Source organism: Equus asinus, chromosome 23, assembly GCF_041296235.1.
Source record: "Equus asinus isolate D_3611 breed Donkey chromosome 23, EquAss-T2T_v2, whole genome shotgun sequence".
NCBI lineage: Eukaryota > Metazoa > Chordata > Mammalia > Perissodactyla > Equidae > Equus > Equus asinus.
The window spans coordinates 48,174,985-48,196,485 of record NC_091812.1 but is presented as its reverse complement, the minus strand read 5'-3'; the positions used below and the strand labels follow the sequence as shown (position 1 = coordinate 48,196,485).

Sequence of the window (21,501 nt, the reverse complement as noted above, 5' to 3'; positions counted from 1 at the left end):
CTTACCTATAGTAGCAATTTTGCAATACAGTATACTAAAAATTCATTCTCTCAGAAAAAAACATTCTGAGAGGAATAAGAGATAAGGGGCCTACCATTTGTGGATGGCTGACAGTGTGGCATTGTTTAGCTTTTTCATACAATACTCTGTTTAATTATTAGTTAAACAAGATTCACTCGGAAACGTGAGTTCAAGAAATATAAAACTGACTTGTCACTAGACATATTTTCAGACCTTACTTTATACACAAAAATAGCACATATTTACAAAAGAAACCAGGTTGCAGCACAGTGAAAAAAGGACTGGAAGATAAGCATGATGATGATTTATTAAAACAGCACAAAACATTCACTTTGTGATTTCTAAATGCCAAGCGAGGCGCTAAACACTTTACACTTGTCATCTCCATTCTAATCCTACCCCTAGGCCTTCCTCACTGCACACATAAGTATCAGCTCTCTGAACCTTAGCTTCTTCATTTGTAAAATGGATATGCTTCTATGACCTGTCCCATCTGGTTGTGGTGGGGCTCCCGTAAGAGGAGGCATGCAAAGGTATGCAAAAGTGTTGAAAAATCTATCCTGCATTATGCAAATTCAATTAATATTATTATTATTAAGAGAAACAATTTCTAAAGCAATTATTTGAAAAGCAGTCAGAGGACTGTCCAATATTTCATTAGAGGTGCCCACTGACACCAATGCACAGTCAATCAAAACACACCATGCACAGGACTGTGTTTGACTTCTTGGGAATCATTTCCGGCAGACCTATCAGCTCCAACAATATAAAAAAGTTGCACTTTATCTCTGGATACTTTTGGAATTCAATTAAAAAGAAAAAAAGTTTCAACATCTAATCACACTTCAATGACTAACCCAGACTTCTTGCCAAATGTACTCCTAATACCATGATATAAAGGAATAAAACCGAATATAGTATGATGAACCTGAATGTCTGATTTTTGCTCTCCATTCTAAATTCACTTGATTTTAATAAAATGTCAAATAAACCTAAAGCGTTTACAATAAACATTACATCAAGCGTTAACCATACTTAACTGATAGTGAAAAGTCTTTACTTCTAGAAAGGAAGTTCTTGTTCCACTAATTTCATCTTTTTCAGATAGAAAAGAAAGAAGAACATAAATACTAAGATTACAAAAGCCACGTTAGTAAGAGGAAGGTAATATGGCACTCAGCCCAGATGCTTCAGTAGGCATAGATGCTTGAGATATATTTACGTGATGGCTCCAAAGTATTTAAACTCAAGAATTACCCAACCATTTGGCTAGCACATTTTACCTAATGCTAAAAACATGCTGTGATGCTGAAACCAAGCTTCCTGTTCTACAAGTTTCATTTATCTAACAGCATTTCCACTAATTGTTTTAAAGATTACACATTCAAAAGCCTTGTAAATAACTCTACTACATTTTTTCAGATAAAAGCAATTCAAATCCAAAAACTGTTTTTTATTTAACTACTTGTCCTTTACTAATCACTTCTTTACAATATCCAAACATTAAACACAGGGCTTTATAGATAAGTCATTTATTTTCCAGCAGACAGCCTCTATTAATGGCTATTTTCATCTGACAGCAAACATCCTCTACAACCCACAATCCTCTGCTACAGCTGGAATTTTCCCCCTCGTGTCCTTATCAACATAATTTTTGAAAATGCATTAAGTACTTTCAAATAAAAATATTTTTATTTGCATTGCAGCTTTGGGGAGAAAAGCAGAGATACAGAATTAATCACAACAAGATTTTCTAAAATAAAATTTATAGGTCCTATAATATGCATTATAATAGCAGTTTACCAAATATAAAACTTAAATGAATTGCTGCTATGTATTCAATCATATTTTATGAAAATTCAAATATGTACATAAATAATATAGACTATATGCCAATATATAATCTTAATGTACTTTTAAGAATAATAAAAATAATACTTTCCATTTGCATACTCATGGATCAAAACCTAGGCTGTTATACAATCTTCAGGGAAAAGACTTCAGTAAGAACTTCTCCTAAAAAATTCCCTTACTTCAGAAAGTGAATTACTCTGCCTTCCTGCAGATTTAGAATAAAAGAAGTGAGTTCAAAACACTGAGAGAATATGAAGCCAGAAGACTCACACTACCTGATTTCAAGACTTACTAAAAAGCTACAGTAATCAAATCAGTGTAGAATTGAAAAAAGGATAGACACATCAATAAATGTAACAGATGATAAAGTCCAGAAATAGACTTACACAAATATAGTAAATTGATTTTTGACAAAGGTACAAAGGCAAGTCAATAGAGAAAGGATAGTCTTTTCAACAAATAGTACTGGAATAACTAGACATCCATATGCAAAAAAAAAAAAATGGACATCAACCCGTACCTTACATCTTTATAAGAATTAACTCAAAATGGACCATAGGTCTAAACGTAAAACCTAAAACTATAAAATGTCTGGAAGAAATAATACAAGGAAATCCTGGGGACCTTGCAAAGAATTCTAAACACAACACTAAAAGCACAATACATAAAACAAAAAATTGATAAACTGGACTTCAAAAAATTTAACAACATTTGCTCTGCAAAAGTACGGTTAAGAGAATGGGAGAAAAATATTTGCAAATCACATATCTGACAAATGGCTTATATTCAGAATATATAAACAACTCTCAAAACTCAGCAATAAGAAAACAAGCAACCCAATAAAAAGTGAGCAAAAAATATGAACAAATAATTCACCAAGAAGATACACAGGTGGCAAATAAGCATAAAAAAAATGCTCAACACTCTTCATTAGGGATAAATGTAAATTAAAACCACAATGACATACCACTACGCACCTATAAGAATGAATAAAAATAAAAAGAAACGATGATGAAACCACAAGCTGGCACAGATGCACAGTAATTAGAATTCTCTTACATTGCTAGTGAGAATGAAAAATGCCATAGCCACTTTGGAAAACAATTCGATAGTTTCTTATACAGTTAAATATACACTTACCGTATAACCCAGAAATTAGACTCCAAGAGTAATGAAAACTTATGATCACACAAAAACCTATCCATCAATGTCTAAAGCATCTTTAGTCATAATTGTCAAAAAATAAAAATAACCCAAAGGCTCATCAGCAAGTATCTGGATTAAAAAAAAGTGGTACATCCATACCGTGGAATATTACTCAGCACTAAAAAGGAATGAACTACTGATACATGCAACAATGTGAATAATTCCCAAACATATTTTGCAAGTGAAAAAAGCCAGACTCAAAAGGCTACATACTATATGATTCCATTTATATAACATTCTGGAAAAGGCAAAACTGTAGGGATGGACAACAAACCTGTGGTTCCCATACGTGGTCAGTTCTTTTTCCACAAAAGAGCCAAGGCTATTCAGTGAGAAAAGTAAAGTCTTGAACAAATGGTGTGGAAACAATAAATGTAGAGGGAAAATGAACCCCAGCCTCTACCTAACATCACACACGAAAATTAATTTGAGATGGATCACAGATCTAGACATAAAAGCTAAAACTATAAAACTTCCAGAAGAAATGACAGGAAATTATCTTCACAACCTTGGGGTATAGAAAGATTGTTTAGCACATAAAAATAAATACTCAAAAGAGAAAAAGATTTATAAGTTGGATTTCATCAAAATTCTAAAACTTGTGATCATCAAAAGAAAAATTAAAAAATAAAAAGGCAAGTGAGATATTGGAAGAAAATATCTGTGATACATATGCATGACAAAGGATTTGTATCCAGAATATATAAAGAACTCTTACAAATCAGTAATAAAAACACAAACAACTTTTTAAATTGGCAAACACTTGAAAAGACACTTCAGAAAAGAATATGAATGGCCAATAAGAATATGAAAATTGCTCAACATCATTAATCATCAAGAAAACGTGAATTAAAATAACAATGAAATACCATTTTAAAACAACTAGAATGGCTAAAATTTAAGAGACTGACAATATCAAATGTTGCAGAGGATTAGAACAATGGAAACTCTCACACTTTGATGGTGGAAATATAAAATGATACAACCATTTTGGAAAAAACTTTGATAATTTTTTATAAATGTACACATATCCTATGACCTAGCAATTGCACTCTTAATCAAGAGAAATGAAAAGATATGTCAACAAAACACTTGTACAGTAATGTTCGTAGCAATTTTATTTACAATACCCAAAAACTGGAAACAATCCAAATATCCATCAACTCACAATCTATCAAATTGTGGTATAACTATAAAATGGAATACTATTTGACCATAAAAAACAATGAACTACTGATACACACAACAACATGGATGAATATCAAAAAAATATGTTGAGTGAAATAAGCCAACCACTAAAGACTACATACCGAATGATTCCATTGACAGGAAATTCAGAAACAAGTAAAAGCAATCTATGATGACAGGCATCAGATAAATGGTTGCCTATAGGGAGTGGAAACTGACTGCAAGGTGGCACAAGAGAACTTCCTGGGATAACGAAAACGTTTTGTCTTAAATGGGGTGATGGTTACATGGGTCTTTACATCGAACACAACATCAAATTGTACACTTAAGATTCACTGTCTGTCAACATTACCTCTAAGAAAAATAAAATAAATTATTTAGACCTTTTATTTCAGTAGTAGAAAATGCAGAACATATCACATGGCATCCTGCATACAGTGAACAAATGACTACTTTTAGAGAGTGCAGTAACTCATTCAAATTCATAGAGAAAGGCATAAGTTCATATAGGGCCCTTATGTCTGGGAAAACAGAATGATCTTGTTTTAAGTAATCTGACACTGTTTATTGCCAAACGAATAAAACGGGTTTTTAAAATTAGACTTATCTATATAAATATAAGCATGAATGGACCAAATAAAGAGGTTAACTCCTGAATCAAGCACGGGAAGAATATACAATCTTCTGGTTCCTAAGTATCTTATCTTGAGAACAAGTGACTTTTTATTAAATTCAATAGAAAAAATATATACACTATTCCATACTGTATAATAATATCATTATGTTATTCTTGATTGGGCAGAGACGATAGTTAACAATATAAATTATGTTGGCAATAATTTGTATAGGAAAAAATATGGTCATGTTAACTACCCATAACTTCTGTTCTCAATCAAATCCAAGAGAAGACATGATACATCTCACAGTCAAAAATTTTGCTACAGGGTCTACAACTCTATAACTCTAGTTCTCATACAACGTTAGGAGGTATGATAAATTTCAACCCCAAACGAATTAAAATGATAGTTCACAAAGGAACTCCTACAAATGGAATAAACTGGGTAAAAGAATATCTACACTAAAACTGATAATATTTTACCAAATCTCTTAAGCTTTTATTTTAAAAATAAATAAATAAAATTTTAGCATTTAATTGATCAATGCCTTTTGGGATGTTTCAACCAAAACCCATCTACTTCCAAACTTAAGTGAAAAACAATCCTTAATACACACACACACATCCATTTGGCGAGGCGGGGCGGGGGGGGGGGGGGGTTGTGCAATCATGTGTATACGTGTCTAATAAGTTGTGTGTGGTTCTCAAGAAGTTTTAACCTGATTTGGAACTGATACTAAAAGGAAACACTTGAAACAGTAGAAGACTGAGCATCTCATCTTTTAAAGCTCTTCGGAGAAGCAGCATACCTGTGCCCTCTTCTGCACCTCCAGGAGGAGTTCCGAATACTGCAGCTCCAGTTCCTTCTTTTGTTTGTGCCAGCAGCTCTCTTGGGCTTTGATCTGCTCTGCCACTTTGTTAAAGGTGTCTTCCTGGGTCTGCTGAAGCTCTCTCATCGTATCAGATTTGTTTTTACAGATATACTCTAGATGACTTATCTAAATGGGGAAATGCAACAGAGAATGAAATATGCTCACAAACCATCCTTTGTATTACCACCCCCAAAAACCATCTGAAGTTTTCTACTATAGTTTATTCCTTAAGATCATATAAAAATTTTAAGTTAAAATGAAAACCAAAGAAATTAAGAAACAGGAATTAGTAGGGCAAATTATATTTTAGCAGAAAATGTTATTTGTACACTTAGGTGACAAATCTTTTATTTTTCTCTTTCAAATAAAGTTACTCATTCTATAATCAATTTTACTGAGAAAATTAAGACTGTTCTTACTTCTAGAACCAAAGCTCAAGCTATTCAGATATCTCAATGGGAAAGGAAGTGTTTAAATGAGACTTACAAATCTACAAACATTTTACATATAATAAAGCAGACCTTCCAACCATTTTTTATCTCACATTCAAAATCCTGCAGAGAAAATCCTAGTCATCTAGTATATATGACAATTACTGATATTTTGAAACTATGAAAAACTATTAAAACATAACACCATCTCAGAAGGTTAAAACATGTACTCATTTTCATTATCAGTAATTTTCAAACCCTTTATACACATATTCACAATCATGAACAGCATCTGTGCTTCTCACAATTTATTCCCTCATTTCCTCAATCTCAGTGTCTATGGTTGTGTTTGACAATCAGACAAAGCTAAAATGCTCTCACCCTAAAATCAGGCCAAGATGTTGTTTCATTACTTCAACAGATTAAAAAAAACTTAGAGAACAGTTTTTCTTTTCATGTCCCTTAAGAGCAAATGTAATTGCAACTAAGATCTGGAAACTAGACCATGTAAATACAGGTCTAACCAGTTCAAGAGATCCATGATAAGAATCAATATCTTTAATGGTGACATATGTTGGTCTGCTAAGCCATTTCAATTTTCTATAACCAAAAGGTCTTTAAATTTTTTTTGAAAGACTTAATTCCTAGGCTTGTGAATGATAAAGTGATCATAAAAATCTACTGTTTTCTCCTACAATACATACTTCTTACATTCTAAAGCACTGAATGAGTTTTGTAATATACATTATTTCAAGAAATAAGTCATAAACATAATTTAAAATTTTTAAGTGCTTTTAAAGGAGCACTTCGTTATTTCCTAAGCAAAGAATTTTAAGATCATGTTTTTGAATAACTGTATCTTATTTCTATTTTATGCTAACATAAAGAGTTGGTTTATTAATGTAAAGGACTAAGTTCTTTGAATTGCTTCATCAGTAAGATTAATTTATTTTCTTTTAATTAGGTCCCTGTGGCTAATACTGGCTAGTAGTATTAGCATGTCCTGCACAGAAAGTGGAGCTTAGAGACTTCATACAGACTTCAGTCACATTTACATGCCCACAGCAATGGCATCAAACTGAGTTGTAGACAAGCCATAATTAATGGTACTGAATTATTAACATCCAAATTCTTTTTGAAATAAGATGAATGTCAGCCCCTCTTAATGATACTGTGATGTGGACAAATGTCACTGAATTTAATAGAGGTATCTGGTGCCTGAGGACAGTTACCTTCTCATTAGCCCTGTTGAGGTCTGCGATCAGGGCATCAACATTCTCCTGCAAGACTGCACAAAGCTCAGACCAAGAGAATTTATCCAGCATGCCTTCTGGTTGTTTCATGAGCACACAGCCCGCTATCAAGTGCTGATACAAGGTATGAAGGAAGGTTAGCTTCTCCTGTAAGGACAAAGAGAAATTAATTCCAGTATATAAACATTGCAATAACTAAAACACATAACACACATGGTGAAGAATTTATTTCAAAAATCCAGAAAGGAATTAAAATACTCAAGTCTCAGAATATTGTCATTTTGGTGACCTTTTTTTTCACATTTAAAACTGAGCAATAGATATAAACTGGAAATTGCTTACATTTGGTATTCAAAACCAAAATCTGAGGTCTAGAAGCCAAAAGACAGGGGTTCTGACCCCAGCTCAGCTACTACTGAGTAAATGCCTGTTCAGGCCTCACCTTCCTCAGCTGTAATGGGAGGTACCTGGACTAGTTGTTTCTAAGCCCTTCTAATTGGAAGTCAGTATAGTAATTCTATAATTTCATATTTTCATTTGCCAATACAGATGTTAATTAAGTAAAAAACCCAATATAGAGAGGAGTGTTACTCAACTCTGTCAAAGAAAAAGTTATACCAATATCTATACTTTACATGTACACAATTACTCAGCTTTCTTCCTCCCCCAGAGATTGCAGTTTACTTACCACTTATAGGAAATCTATCCCAAGCCCCTTAGGCCAAGCAGACCGTGATATGAAAGATATGGAAGATGGGCTCATTTGTTTTCCCCACTTATAAGTTCATATAGGATTTGGCACACCGGGCATTTGTAGGTGTTTAAATACTACAAAGTAACAGGCCAAAAAAAAAAAACAAAGGACATAGCTGCCCAAGACATACTTTCAAAAGTGTCCACTTAGAAATATGTAAAAAAAAAAAAAGTCATTTAAAATTACATATACTGCAGTAACTAGACTATCCATTGTTTAATGACCTGGAAACACTATCCTGTAGAATTCAGTAAAAAACTGATCCCATCTTGAACAAACAGAGTTTATCTAATAAAATGCCAAATGGCTGTTTTTATAAGGTTTTTCATCAATGAAATTCCAAAGAATGGAACTTAAGACAAGGTAGTGTTGAAACTGCAAAATGAACATTTCATGTAGATAAAATAAGTTCCCTCAAGACTTTTTTAATAGATCAACAGGAAAAGAAAACTTTTAAAAGGAAAAAATTTAAGAGGAAAAAAGTGGAAATTCTTATCTTCCAGATAAGAAAAACTGAATATAGCATACATAAAGGTTTTGTCATTAGAAATTGTGGGGAAAGTTTATATTTCAAAATATATATTTTATATATATTTCAAAACGTATATCTTTAGTTCTCCTTATATGCCACCTTACTTTCGTCCAAATATAACAATTTAAAAACCAAAAAAAATTTGAATGTGTAGTTAAAACCACAAACTTGAGTTAGGATATCAGAAGAATCTTCATAAATATGCCATGTCTTTTTCTTTTTTAAGCAATTAAAAATGTCTTTTGCATGTTCAACTGGGTTGAGATATTTTTAAATCTTATTAAATATAACTAACCAAATGTAACATTCAGGCACTAAAATCTTTCCTGTCCTCATTTTGCCAAGTGATTGAGTTCATCCTCAAGGATAATTCATTGTGTCGCCATTATGTCCTTTTTGCTTGGGCTGTGATAAACCATGCATGGTAATCATCCATTTGGCGTGAAAAGAGAATCTCAAGATCCAAAACCAATTCACACATGTTGAACCCAACCACAACGCTGTAGACACGCTGACTTTACAATACAGTCAGGCTTCCAGTTTCCTTCACTTTAATCATTATCTGATGTGTAGAACAATTCCAGCCCCTTCATGTGGACACAATTTAAATCCCAGACTGTAAGAAGAGTGGAAAGAATGTTTCCTTTTTACTCTCTTGGCATTCATGTTCATATTTGTTGGAGTAATGAACTCAATATGCAGGACGACTCAGACAAACCAGTTCCACACTAGAGAGGCTAGCTCTAGATCCCACGGGTAAAAGAAAATATAAGATAACAATTCCATTCACACAGGCTCATACAGAATATGAAAGTTTTGTCATAATATGTTAAGAAGCCATTAATAAATAAAAATGGATAGGCAACTCTCTAGGGCATCTAAATAAAGTTTTAATTTTGTGGGACTTGTATTTTTCTAAATTTTGATTAATACCCTATTACTATAAAGAGTAAGGAGGCTATTTATTAAAGTAGATATTATTCCTGTTTTGCAAATAAGGAAACTAAGCTGTGTGGCTTGTGCATATTCACACAGTTTGTAAAAAGAAGTACCACTATCCAAGTCTAGCTCTTTCAATTACAAAAAACATATTCTTTCCACCAGGCTAAGCTACTAAACTACTGAAATAAAAAATAACTTTGTCATTGGCAAACAGACAAAGCTTGAAAGAACTGTTATGAGCATAGCTGCTTGAGATATGATGCTCTGAACAGAGAAAATTAATTGTACAAGTGATAGAAGGGTTAAATTATATTACTTCTCTCACAAAAAAAGATGACACAAGAGTAATGGAGTGACTGATTTTGCAGCTGGCATGAATATTTCAAAACAGTCAGCTCAGAACAATTTTTTGAATTAAATCACCTAAGAGTAAAAATAGTCACTTGATGTATGTAAATTTAGAAATCTGAGATTAGTGAAAGGCCTTTGCCGACAGTGATCTTGTCGCAGGTAATACCTCCGTGTCCTTATGGACAGCCTGGGAAAGCTTCTGCAGTTCACTTTCAGATTGGGCTGCTCGCGCCTTCTCTTTCTCCCAACAGTGCAGCACGTTTTGTAGTTCCACTTTTAAAGTGCTTATTAGAGCCTCTCTGTCGGCACATTTAGTGCGTAAATGACTTAACTCTTTATTGACATCAGCCAGTTTATCCTGAAGGTCCTGTCAGAGATATCAAATAAAGAGGTTGCACGAAGGCCGGCCAGTAAAGGAGTGGGGGTCCAAACACAAATACATACTGAAGACTGCCAAAGCTTTAACGTAAAAGAAGCACAAAGGCAAGCGTTTGATTATAACACTCAACATCAAGGTATTTCACTGAATGTATTTCCTAAGTATAATATTTTAGCTTGAAAATTAGAAAATTTGTTGTTATAACATTTAAACATAAAATGTTAATAAGATAGCTTATTCCAGAAAGCTCTTTGGAAAGGGAGTTTTCCTTTCAACCTATTATAAAAAAATAACTTGGTAGGCTCAAAAAATTTTAAGTAACATGTAAATAACATTTAAAAAATAAATCCCTTACATTTAATATAAAAACATTTTCTTCCCAATGACATTCCAAATACTAATACAAATCTCAAATATGTGGCATAAGACTCTGCTGAACCATTTAATCCTTAACCTTAACAAATTCTACTGGAGTATGTCCATGACAAACGTAACATGAACCAACACTAAAAAATTCCAACAATACTGAGCAACTCTGAGAGTTCCTTCAGTATAATTTTGCAAAGATGTAGTACCTAAAACTAGTGCAGAAAATAAAATAAACTGTTGTCCTGGATCTTAGCCAGGTGTGGTCTCAGCCCATCACTAGGCATGATGTACTAAAAACAATGGCTCCACCCTAAAATGATGAAAATTGACTCCAAATACTGATGTGCTTATGTAAAATATGTTTAATATGTATCTAAGGATGGACTTTAAATCTTAAATCATTTTTTCAAATCTATAGTATTATAATTAAACCTGGAAATGAATTTTTCCTCTAAACAAAACAATTTCTAATCAAGATTTTTTTTAATGAAAACATTTTTGTTACTATGATCAAAAATAAAAAATTAAAATTATATCCAAATGTACTTAATAAGAAATAGGAAGATATATTTTCAGATACATCTACTTAAAAATATTCTCTAAATAATTATATTTGTTTCTTAATACAAGAGGAAAAAGTTATTCTAAATCATAATACCTTTATATTTTTAGTGTGAGATTCTATCTTCTGTTTGGTAGAATCAAGTTCATTAGATGTCTTTTCTTTAGCATCATTCATGCTCTTTAGCTGATGAAAGAAAATGTAAGTAACTTTTTTATATTTTTCAAGGATGGGTAACTTGAAAGCCAATCTTTAAATGTGTTTCATGCGGTTACTTACTATAAATTTTTCAATAGTAATTAAGAGTCTTAAAAAATTATTTCTTTTGGTTAACTACGTAACGTCTGTCACAAGCTCACATGGCTAAAAAGAAAAGAAAGCATTCAAGCTTAAAATGTCAGTGATGCCATTGTATTTTTCCTGATGTCTGGATAAAGGATTTCATTCTTACTGTAAACAAATATAACTTTATTCTTAAAATCCTACTGGACCAAAATGCCAGAAGCAGTGGCATCTATAAGGAAAGAATAAAGGGCAGAGCAGAAGACTGCTCTGTACATCATGAGGGTATTCACTGGTCTCTCACTCCATATGACAACTTCAGGGTCGGTCACATGCAGTCCTACTGGGAAGGCTTGTGGCAGGTCATCAGTTGGTCCTGCTCTGCTTGTGATTTATTTTCTTTGACAGTTCATTCTTCTTTCTGTCAGATTGCTCTTTTTGCTTTCTTTGCAGCCACCCCCTTGGTCTCCCCACTGCTGTCTCTGGCACTGGTTCACAACAAAGCGCATTACTAAGCCAAAGCCTGCTGAGTCGACTTTTCAACTGTGCTGAGGATCATGTGACATTCATCCTCCCAAATAACAATTCGCTGTGGGTAATATGTTCCTAGTTCCCCAGCAGCCTCCAGACCCAGGCCTCAGAAGAGGCTCATAAACTACTAACGACACAAGTTGTCTTGTCTCACTGGGAAAGACTTAGCAATATTTGTTCTTTATAGAAATTTAATTATTTCAAGAGTCACTTCCTTTACGCCTTTGAACAGTTACAGAGGTTATTAAGAAGACTCACTTTTCCTTCTTTGTTCACCTTAGTAAACTAAAGTAAAATAAGCCTCTTCTGAAATGTGAACTGCAATGGTTTCATGATCTTTATAGTATATGAAAGAAGCATATAAACAGAAGGATAAACATTAAATTCCATGCTATGTAGCTTGTTTTGGTTCAAACAATCTGTTGTTTTGCTAATTGTATTTAATGTAATTACTTCGTATTCTCTAATACAAGATGTAACTAAGCAAACTCTTCAATTTTTAAAGTATAAATTCATAAAATATTTTAATATCCAAGAAAATTATCAACCCACACATATAAACAAAACAATAAAGTCACATAAACAATACAAATGAGATAATAAGTAGAAGCACCAGCTTTTTCAATCAGCAAACTAAAAGCTTCCAGGCTACATTTGTTTTTAAAAACTTCTGACAATATTTTACTCCCTTTAGAGAATGCAAACTAACTTCATGTTTTTATTGACTTCCACAATTTGTAGAAAACTTAACCTAAAATATTGACAAAACCTAAATTTCCACTACCCACTCCCAATTTTATAAAAACACATTTACATTTAAATATAACACATATTAACTTCAATGACTTGCATAGCTTTTGTTAAATTAAAATAGATAAATGTTGAAGACCAAAAAGTGACAGAGTCTTTATAACATTGAAAATAATAGTGTGAGTGAAGAGTTACACAAACCTAAGTGAGACACGACTTTAGGCCACACTGAAAGAAAGAACAGTGACAGACAATTTATTATTTTTTGTATCTGTGAAGCTGTCAATTCAACATTCCCAATCTTTCTGACCTTTGTAACAAGCAAGGAATACGGACTGCTGCAGGCCGAAGGCTATATGTGTGGAGCCAAACAGTGCAATGTTACCTCATTAGATGCATCTTCCAGCTTGTTCTGGTAATCTGTCAAGGTACGTCTCAAAGTCTCAAGGACAACAGAGAAGCTGGGAGGTTTATCTTTGTCCTTGTGGATGCCTAGAGAAAAATATAGGATGAAAATACAGTCTTAAAGTCACAAAGAGACAAAAGCTAAGCAAATAGTAACAGAGCTATTAAAAGTGGATAAGAGCTGAAAAGATATTATGAAACATTGAGCGGAATCTTATTCTCCAAAGTGTACTGCTGTAGAGCCAAGTATTAAATAGCCTTTCTAACAAGTGGTCAAATTAAGTTCATAATATATCAAGTTCAAATTTATGGCTACTTTGTACCTTACCACGGCCCACAGTGTAGTTAGTAGTGAGCTCTTTCTTTCTTTTCTTTTTTTCCCTATCTCCTAAGTAACTGAAGTGTTTGCACACACCTGTTATCCAACAATTAACTGAACAGTCTACACTAACATTGCTTGGGAGAGTTATGTACACTTATGTGTTTCTGATCAGTCAGGCCTATTTTGCTTAAATAATAATTTCTGAACCCAAGAGCACATAATTTTCTGTTATACTTGGAAATATTCTTCAATCCTTAAAATTCTCAAGTTACAATTTGAAATAAATAATAAAAATGCTATTATCTACAGAGGCCCACATCATGTTTCAATTAAAACCCTTAAAACGGATACTCATTGTAAAAATATGAGTATTTCCATATTTTGTCCTCAAACTATTTTAATTTAGTTGGCCATAAGTTAGTTCAGCTAATCAAGGTCACATGGTCAAACGTAGTTCAAAATATTAATCCAAAATAATCAAAAGTTTAGTTTCAAAAACCACTTTAAATTGATTGCTTATTGTAGTACTCTTTAACTGTTAAAAAACAAGTAGCAAATTTAAAAACATTCTTATTAAAAATATTTTCCTTTCCTATTATAACTTCTCCCTATATTTTACAATCTAAATATTTCAACAGACAAGAAACGGATTTTCAACAAAGATAATTTTTAAAAGAAGCATTTATAATATATGTTTTATTATTCATTGATTCATTCATTCAACTAATTTACTGAATTCCTACTATGTACTAATCCTAGGCATTAGGCACACGGAAGTGAACAAGATTGGTGTAGTTTCTAGCCTCATAGAATTTACAGTCAAAAAAGAGGAAGAGAGGGGCCGACCCCATGGCCAAGTGGTTACGTTCATGTGCTCCACTTTGGCAGCCCAGGATTCACCAGTTCGGATCCTGGGCACAGACCTACATGCCATTCATCAAGCCATGATGTGGCCATGTCCCACACAGAAGAACTAGAATGACTTACTACTACTACTTACATAGAAGAACTAGAATGACTTACTTCCCTAGCTGGGGCTTTGAGGGGGAAAAAAAGACGAAGATTGACAACAGATGTTAGCTCGGGGCCAATCTTCCTCACCCCAAAAAAAGAAAAAAGAAAAAAGAGGCAGAAAGATAATAAATAAATAATTACATGAAATCATTCATTCATTCTTCAAGTATTCAATTGCTGGAACTTTGGGGGATGGGGGAAGAAGGCAGTAATAAAGGAAAGAAAAGAGGAAGAAAGGGGAAAAGTTATTTGGTTGATGATAAACCAACTTTATTAATCTCACAGTATTGATGATATTTAGTGTTTTAATCATGGAAAAAATTTTATTAATAAATTTATTACATTCATCAAGGTATAATTTAAACACTATCTTATGTATGAGTACACCTCAGATTTTCTTAAACAGAAGAATATTTAACTTAAAAACCCAAAATAATACAGAAATAACACATATTCCAGCTAGGGGGGAAAAAAGACTCCTCTGAGCCATGATAATGGAGGAGACAGCGCTCTTTGTAATGACTATGAGTTGGAAAGACAACTCATTAAAAATTTTATTAAAGGTCTTACCAAATATATTTTTTTAAAATTGCTCTCTTGCACAAGATAAAAAAAAAAGTAATGTATAATTCTTTTCTTTTGCTACTACATAAGTAGGCCATGAATAAATCATTCAAGGACACTCGGGAAATCTGCTGGCTTTTGCAATAAGAGAGAAAACTTCCTGTTAGAAATTCAGAAGAATAAACTCATCTTAACATGAGTGTTGTGGGGTAAGGGGACAAAATGCCCTCTCCTTACTGACCCATGCACATTCTTATGCTCTACATAAAACAAATTTTTTTGCCTGAAAATGTTTATACAATAAAGTTCAGCTGAAGTACAAAGTACACTTTATGTCCCACTCACATCTATTACAAAAAGAAATACTTACTGGTCCCTTAACGTAACAAAATGCTTACAAATAAAAAGAAAGGGTCACTCAGGACCCAGGAACTTAGTGACTAATTGGATTTAACCTAATAATATTCTAATCACTACATAATGGCCCAAAAAATAATAGAGTACTAAAATTATCCTAGCAAAGGAAAGTCTAAAAACTCACATACAAAGAGAAGTAAAAAAAATCAAATAGTCATAAATAGCTTTTCAGTGGTCAAAGTCCAAATGAGAAACAGAACACTTCAGAACGTTTTATACTTCAACAACACCAACAAGAAATCTTCTGTGTTTCTCTGTTCCTCCCCCTGTACATGTGTGTCTCTGTACATGGATGCCACACCATGCTTTCACATCACCACTGCCTGTTTCAATCTCTCTCTCTCATTTTTAGTATGTTTAAAGTCTGGGTACACCTTGGCAAATCTTTTCTTTGAATTAGTAGCCCACAGGAGGGAGTGGGGTAGAAGAAAAGGTTCTAAGCTCTCTTCTAAATGTTTCCTTTTAGACAATCTCAAAAACTAAATATTTTTATGTGACTCAGATAAACCACTGTTTTTCAAGCTGGTGTTATCAGCTCAGTAACATATAGGTCCACAGTAGAAAGAATAAGTTGTAATGAATGAGGTGAGGCTATCTCCTCCACCTTCTCAACCATTCTCTTAATCTCCTTAAGTCTCCTGCAAGACCCCAAAAGGGGAGAATTATTAAGAAATAATGGAGAGAAAATATAAGACAAAAGATTGAGCTTTTTGTTTTTAAAGATATCTATTACAGAACATGAGTAGTCGAGTTCATCCTTACAACAAACAGGAAAAAAAAATCCTGTTGCTTGATGTTGATTCTTAGTCACATAGTAAAACACAGAAAATAACATTCAAATGGGTTTTATTTTCAACTGAGAAATCCAAAAATTCAATACGTTAATGATTAAGAAAATTTCTTTTTCATTTTAAAAGCACTAAATATAAACATGTAGCAGTCAGTTATACATTCCAAACTCAGACTACATTCTGTATATTAACTCATCTTATTCACTGAGATCATAAACAAACATTTTCATTATCTTGCAAACATTGAAGCCCATTCTGGAGTTTTTAAGGAAAATGGCTCATAAATTTTCTAACATATAGAGAGTATTATGCAAGTCCTGCTCACCCACCCGCAACTACATCTCCCGGGAAAGTCCAAAAACTACTTCCTTTACCAAGGTGAGGGGAACCCCAGGTCCTTGATAAGTTCTGTGTTGCTAGAAGATCATGGGTAGCAGTGGGAAATGGTACCATCAAGCTGGGCTCCCTGAATTCAATAAGGATGATGGGATCTCAGGTGACACAGGCCAAGTGGTAGCACTTAATTTCCAGAGACAAAATGGACATGGTTACTATATTGGGCGGTGGAATCAAAGCAACAAACAAAATGGTTTTACCCATGGAGGGTGCTGGCATTGGCTAACTGATCATGTTGTTCCTAGGAGTAAAATAGACAGGCACTCTAAGTGTTACTTGATTTGTATAAGTAGAAAAGCTCTAAGTCTGATTACCAGAAGCAAGACTTAAACCAACACAAAAGAGACTCTTGAGCCTCAACCAGTTCTCAGACTTGAGCTGGTTCACAGACCCAGTGCCCCTTGAATGAAGAGGATGGGTCCCTTTTAGGAACCCTCACATACTACCAGAAGACTACACTGTAAATCTTCCTCCCAGCCTTCCTCAGAGAAACATGCAACCAGTCACCGGGTGACGATGCACTGGGGAAGGGGAATTAAGTACACTTAATAGGGATAACTGAACACTAGGTCTGAGCTGACACTAAATCCTGGAGATCCAAAATACCACTGTGGTTCACTACTTAGGGTAAGCCTAAGTTAGGAGCTTACAGAGGTCAGTGATGAACTGAGTTGTGCCTAAGGTCTATCTCCAGTGGGGCCAACAGGTACCTGAACCCACCTCAGAGTTATTTCTCCAGTTTGGGAATGCACAGTTAGAAAAGACAAATGCAGGAACTAGCACAATGTCCATATTTTGGTTACCTGACCCATTGAGTGAGGAATTCACAGAGGAAAACCAAATAGGAAAAAAGCAGTGGAAGTCGCTAGAAATTTTACCTACCAAAATAATAAATCAAAAGTAATACCACATCCCTAGAAAGACTGCAGAGATCCTTACAACAAAAGAGTCATGGCAGCAAGGATGGAGGTAAATACATGGGCTCAGCAACATAGACTTCCATTCACCAAGACTGATACGATTACAAATGCTTTATTAAGTATCGCTTAATAAAGCAATGCTTTATTCTTACTAAGAAAATTAATTCTTACTTATTTGCTCCAGATAGAGATTTTCCTTCCCCGACCATAATATCTCTGTTGAAATTGTCATCCGTGAATTTACAAAGTACCTTATTCACCATTACATTTTCAACATAGCATTACTTCTGATCAAGAAACTCATTTTATAGCAAATGAAGTATGGAAATGGGCTCATTTTCATAGAATTCACTGGTCTTACTATGTTTCCCATCATTCTGAAGTAGGTCACATACAGAACAGTAGAATGGTCTTTTGAAGATTCATGGCACTGGCTGGATGGTAATATTTTATGGAATAAGGATAATAACTTCCAGGATACAGTATGTGCTCTGAGCCAGCAATCAATATATGGTGTGTTTTTACCACAGCCAGGATTCATAGATCCTGGAATCAAATGTTGGAAATGGGAGTGGATCATCTAACTGTAATACATAATGTTCCACTAGTGAAATGTCTGCTTCCCATCCCAGAAACTGGGTTTTATTGGTCTAAGTCTTAATTCCCAAAGGAGAAATGCGTCTACCATAGGACACAGCAATGGTTCCATTAAAATGGAAGCTGAGTTGGGGCTGGCCCAGTGGCACAGTGGTTAAGTTCATGCACTCCACTTCAGCAGCCCACGGTTCGTAGGTTCAGATCCAAGGCACAGACCTGCACACCACTCATCAAGCCATACTGTGGCGGCATACCACATACAAAAAATAGAGGAAGATTGGCAACAGATGTTAGCTTAGAGCCAATCTTCCTCACCAAAAAAATTAATGAAGCTGAGAATGTCACCTGGGCATTTCTGGACTCCTCATGCCAGGAAACCAAAGAGCAAAGAAAGTTCTTCTGTATCAGGACAATTGGTCTTGATTATCAAGGGAAAAGTGGTGTAAGGAAGAGTATGTCTAGAATGCAGAAGATCCCACAAGGCATCCATTAGTATACTCACGTTCTGTGATAAAAGTTAATGCCCCAACAATCCCACTTCTGGGTATATATATAAAAGAATTGAAAGCAGGGTCTTGAAGAGATATTTGTACATCCATCTATTCACAATAGCCAAGAGGTGGAAGCAACCCAAAGGTCCATCAACAGATGAACGGATAAACAAAATGTGATTTATATATATAATGGAATATTATTTGGCTTTAAAAAGGAAGGAATTCCTGTCACATTCTATAACATGAATGAACATTGAGGACATTATGCTAAGTGAAATAAGCCAATCATCAAAGACAAAAACTATATGATTCCACTGTATGAAGTACCTAAAAAATAGTCATGGGACTGGCCCCGTGGCCGAGTGGTTAAGTTCGCGCACTCCGCTGTGGTGGCCCAGGGTTTTGCCGGTTCGGATCCTGGACGAGGACATGGCAGCACTCATCAAGCCATGCTGAGTCGGCATCCCACATGCCACAACTAGAAGGACCCACAACTCAAAAAAATATATACAACTATGTACCGGGGGGGCTTTGGGGAGAAAAAGGAAAAGTAAAATCTTTTTTAAAAAAAAAAGGCATGCTTTAAAAAATAGTCAAATTCATAGAAACAGAAAGAATGGTGGTTACCAGGAGCTGGGGGGAGGGAGAAAAGGGGATGTGATGGTTAATAATATTATGTGTAAACTTGACTGGGGCATGGGCCCAGATATGTAGTTAAACATTATTTCTGGGTTGTCTATGAGGATGCTTCTGTCTATGAGGACTCACATTTGAATCAGTCGACTGAGTAAAGCAGATTGCTCTCCCCAACATGGGTGGGCCTCATACCATCAATTGAAAGCCTGAAAAGAACACAGGCTAAGTAAGAAAGAAGTCTCTCTCTGCCTGAGTGTCTTCAAGCTGGGACATTGGTCTCCTACCTTTAGATTCAGACTCACACTGAAACTTACACCCTCGGCTCTCTGGTTCTCAGGCCCTCAGAGTCATACTGGAACTATACCATCGGCTCTCCTGGGGCTCCAGCTTGCCAACTGCAGATCTTGGATTTCTCAGCCTCCATAATCATGTGATTAATTAACGATCCCATTAAAGAGCGCTGAACACGTTCAGTGAACTCACTCCCTTGGACTTCACAAACCAAAGCCAGGAGCATGATGAAGTAGGGCAAATTCGGTTTGTAAACCTTAGTGAATTGGGAGGTGAGGGAAGTAAGAGAGAAGAAACTGGTAAATGACACCAAAAGAGGCCTGTGCACTGCTCTTATATGCATTCTCAGCTTCTCAGTAACCCAGGAATCTCTAGATAAAAGCACCAGTCATGAGGTTCACAGGAACAATTAAAATTCTCAAGAAGATACTAGATCTAGGCAATAATCCTTTATTAAAGAAATAAAGGAGGAGAGAAGAGAAGAAAAGTCCAATTTCTTGTCCTGATTTTCCAAAGAGCAGTCCCTGAGACAGCACAATTCCTGGGTGATATATACATGCCTAAAGGCATCAAACACTGTTGCTATTATTTCCTAGGGTCCTTCAGCTTCTCCAGTCAAAAGAACAAGAATACCTCTGGAGTATGACAAATGATTTCCTCAAGGAAGGAAAGGTTGAAGAAGGTTGGAGGGGTCTGTCTCAGTCAACAGAAAAGTCAACCACCCTGAGGGGGACCCAAGACTGAGCCGCAAGAAAAACCTTCTTTCATGAACTTAATGAAGGAAAAGTCACATTCTATATGTTTGCTAACATCCTCAGGCAGAGGTGAAACTGTTTTAGAAGAAACACTTGAGGCAGAAAGACTACACGGGTTCAAAGTGGGAAAGGATTTCTCCCCATACATACCCTACTATATGATTTTCCACCAGAAAATAAATGAGATATGAGCAGCTTTCATGCTTCAAATTCAGTGTAAAGTAGAAAACAGAAATAGGATATAAATGTCCCTGATCAAATAAACTGAGGCTATCTTGTCTAATGATAGTAGGCAATCAAAGGGCCATTTCTATGACCCATGTTAGATTGTACATCTTTTCCACTGAAGGACAATCTTCTTGGTGACTCCTTATGGATTACTACCCAAAAGATTGCTATAATTTGGAAAGAAACTCCAGGACTACTTTATAACCTCAAAAATTAAAATGTAAAATAGACCGTCAACTTGATATTAATTCATTCATGCTTTTATTGATTCATACTCAACAAATATTTATTGAGTGCCTTTTTTGTGCCAAGTATTGTACTAGCTGCTTAAAATACATTACTAAATAAAAGAGACAAAGATCCTTGCCCTCATGGAGCTTGGATATTGTGATAGTTAATTTTATGTGTCAACTTGACTGGGTTAAGGGATGTGCAGACAGCTGGTAAAACATTATTTCTGGGTGTGTCTGTGAGGGTGTTTCTGGAAGAGATTAGGATTTGAATCAGTAGACTGAATAAAGAAGATCTACCCTCACCAGTGTGGATGGACATCATCCAATCCACTGGCCCGCCCCACCCACCTCCGGCCCTTCCCCCAGTAAAACAAAAAGGCAGAAGAAGGGCAAATTCTCTCTCTTTTTGAGCTGGGACTTCCATCTCCTGCCCTCGGACACTGGAGCTTTTGGTTCTTGGGCCTTCCAATTCCAGGCCTTACATCAGCAGCCCCAAGATTCTAAGGCCTTTGGACTCAGACTGAATGATACCACTGGCTTTCCTG

General features: G+C 35.0%; 1 protein-coding gene across 10 annotated transcripts in view; it reads right to left on the bottom strand.

The window, feature by feature from the left end:
- CCDC171 (coiled-coil domain containing 171) overlaps positions 1-21,501 on the bottom strand; it is a 295,440-nt gene that overhangs the window by 169,166 nt on the left and 104,773 nt on the right. For 8 of the 10 annotated variants that reach the window (XM_070495543.1, XM_070495541.1, XM_014843487.3 and 5 more), the window contains 5 exons: positions 13,279-13,385; positions 11,427-11,516; positions 10,187-10,387; positions 7,421-7,588; positions 5,695-5,883 (listed from right to left, as the gene is read on the bottom strand). In XM_070495543.1, the coding sequence (XP_070351644.1) occupies positions 5,695-5,883; positions 7,421-7,588; positions 10,187-10,387; positions 11,427-11,516; positions 13,279-13,385 (755 nt within the window). The remainder of the gene's footprint in view (positions 1-5,694; positions 5,884-7,420; positions 7,589-10,186; positions 10,388-11,426; positions 11,517-13,278; positions 13,386-21,501) is intronic. The other 2 variants (XM_070495542.1, XM_070495545.1) reach the window with 1 other exon arrangement.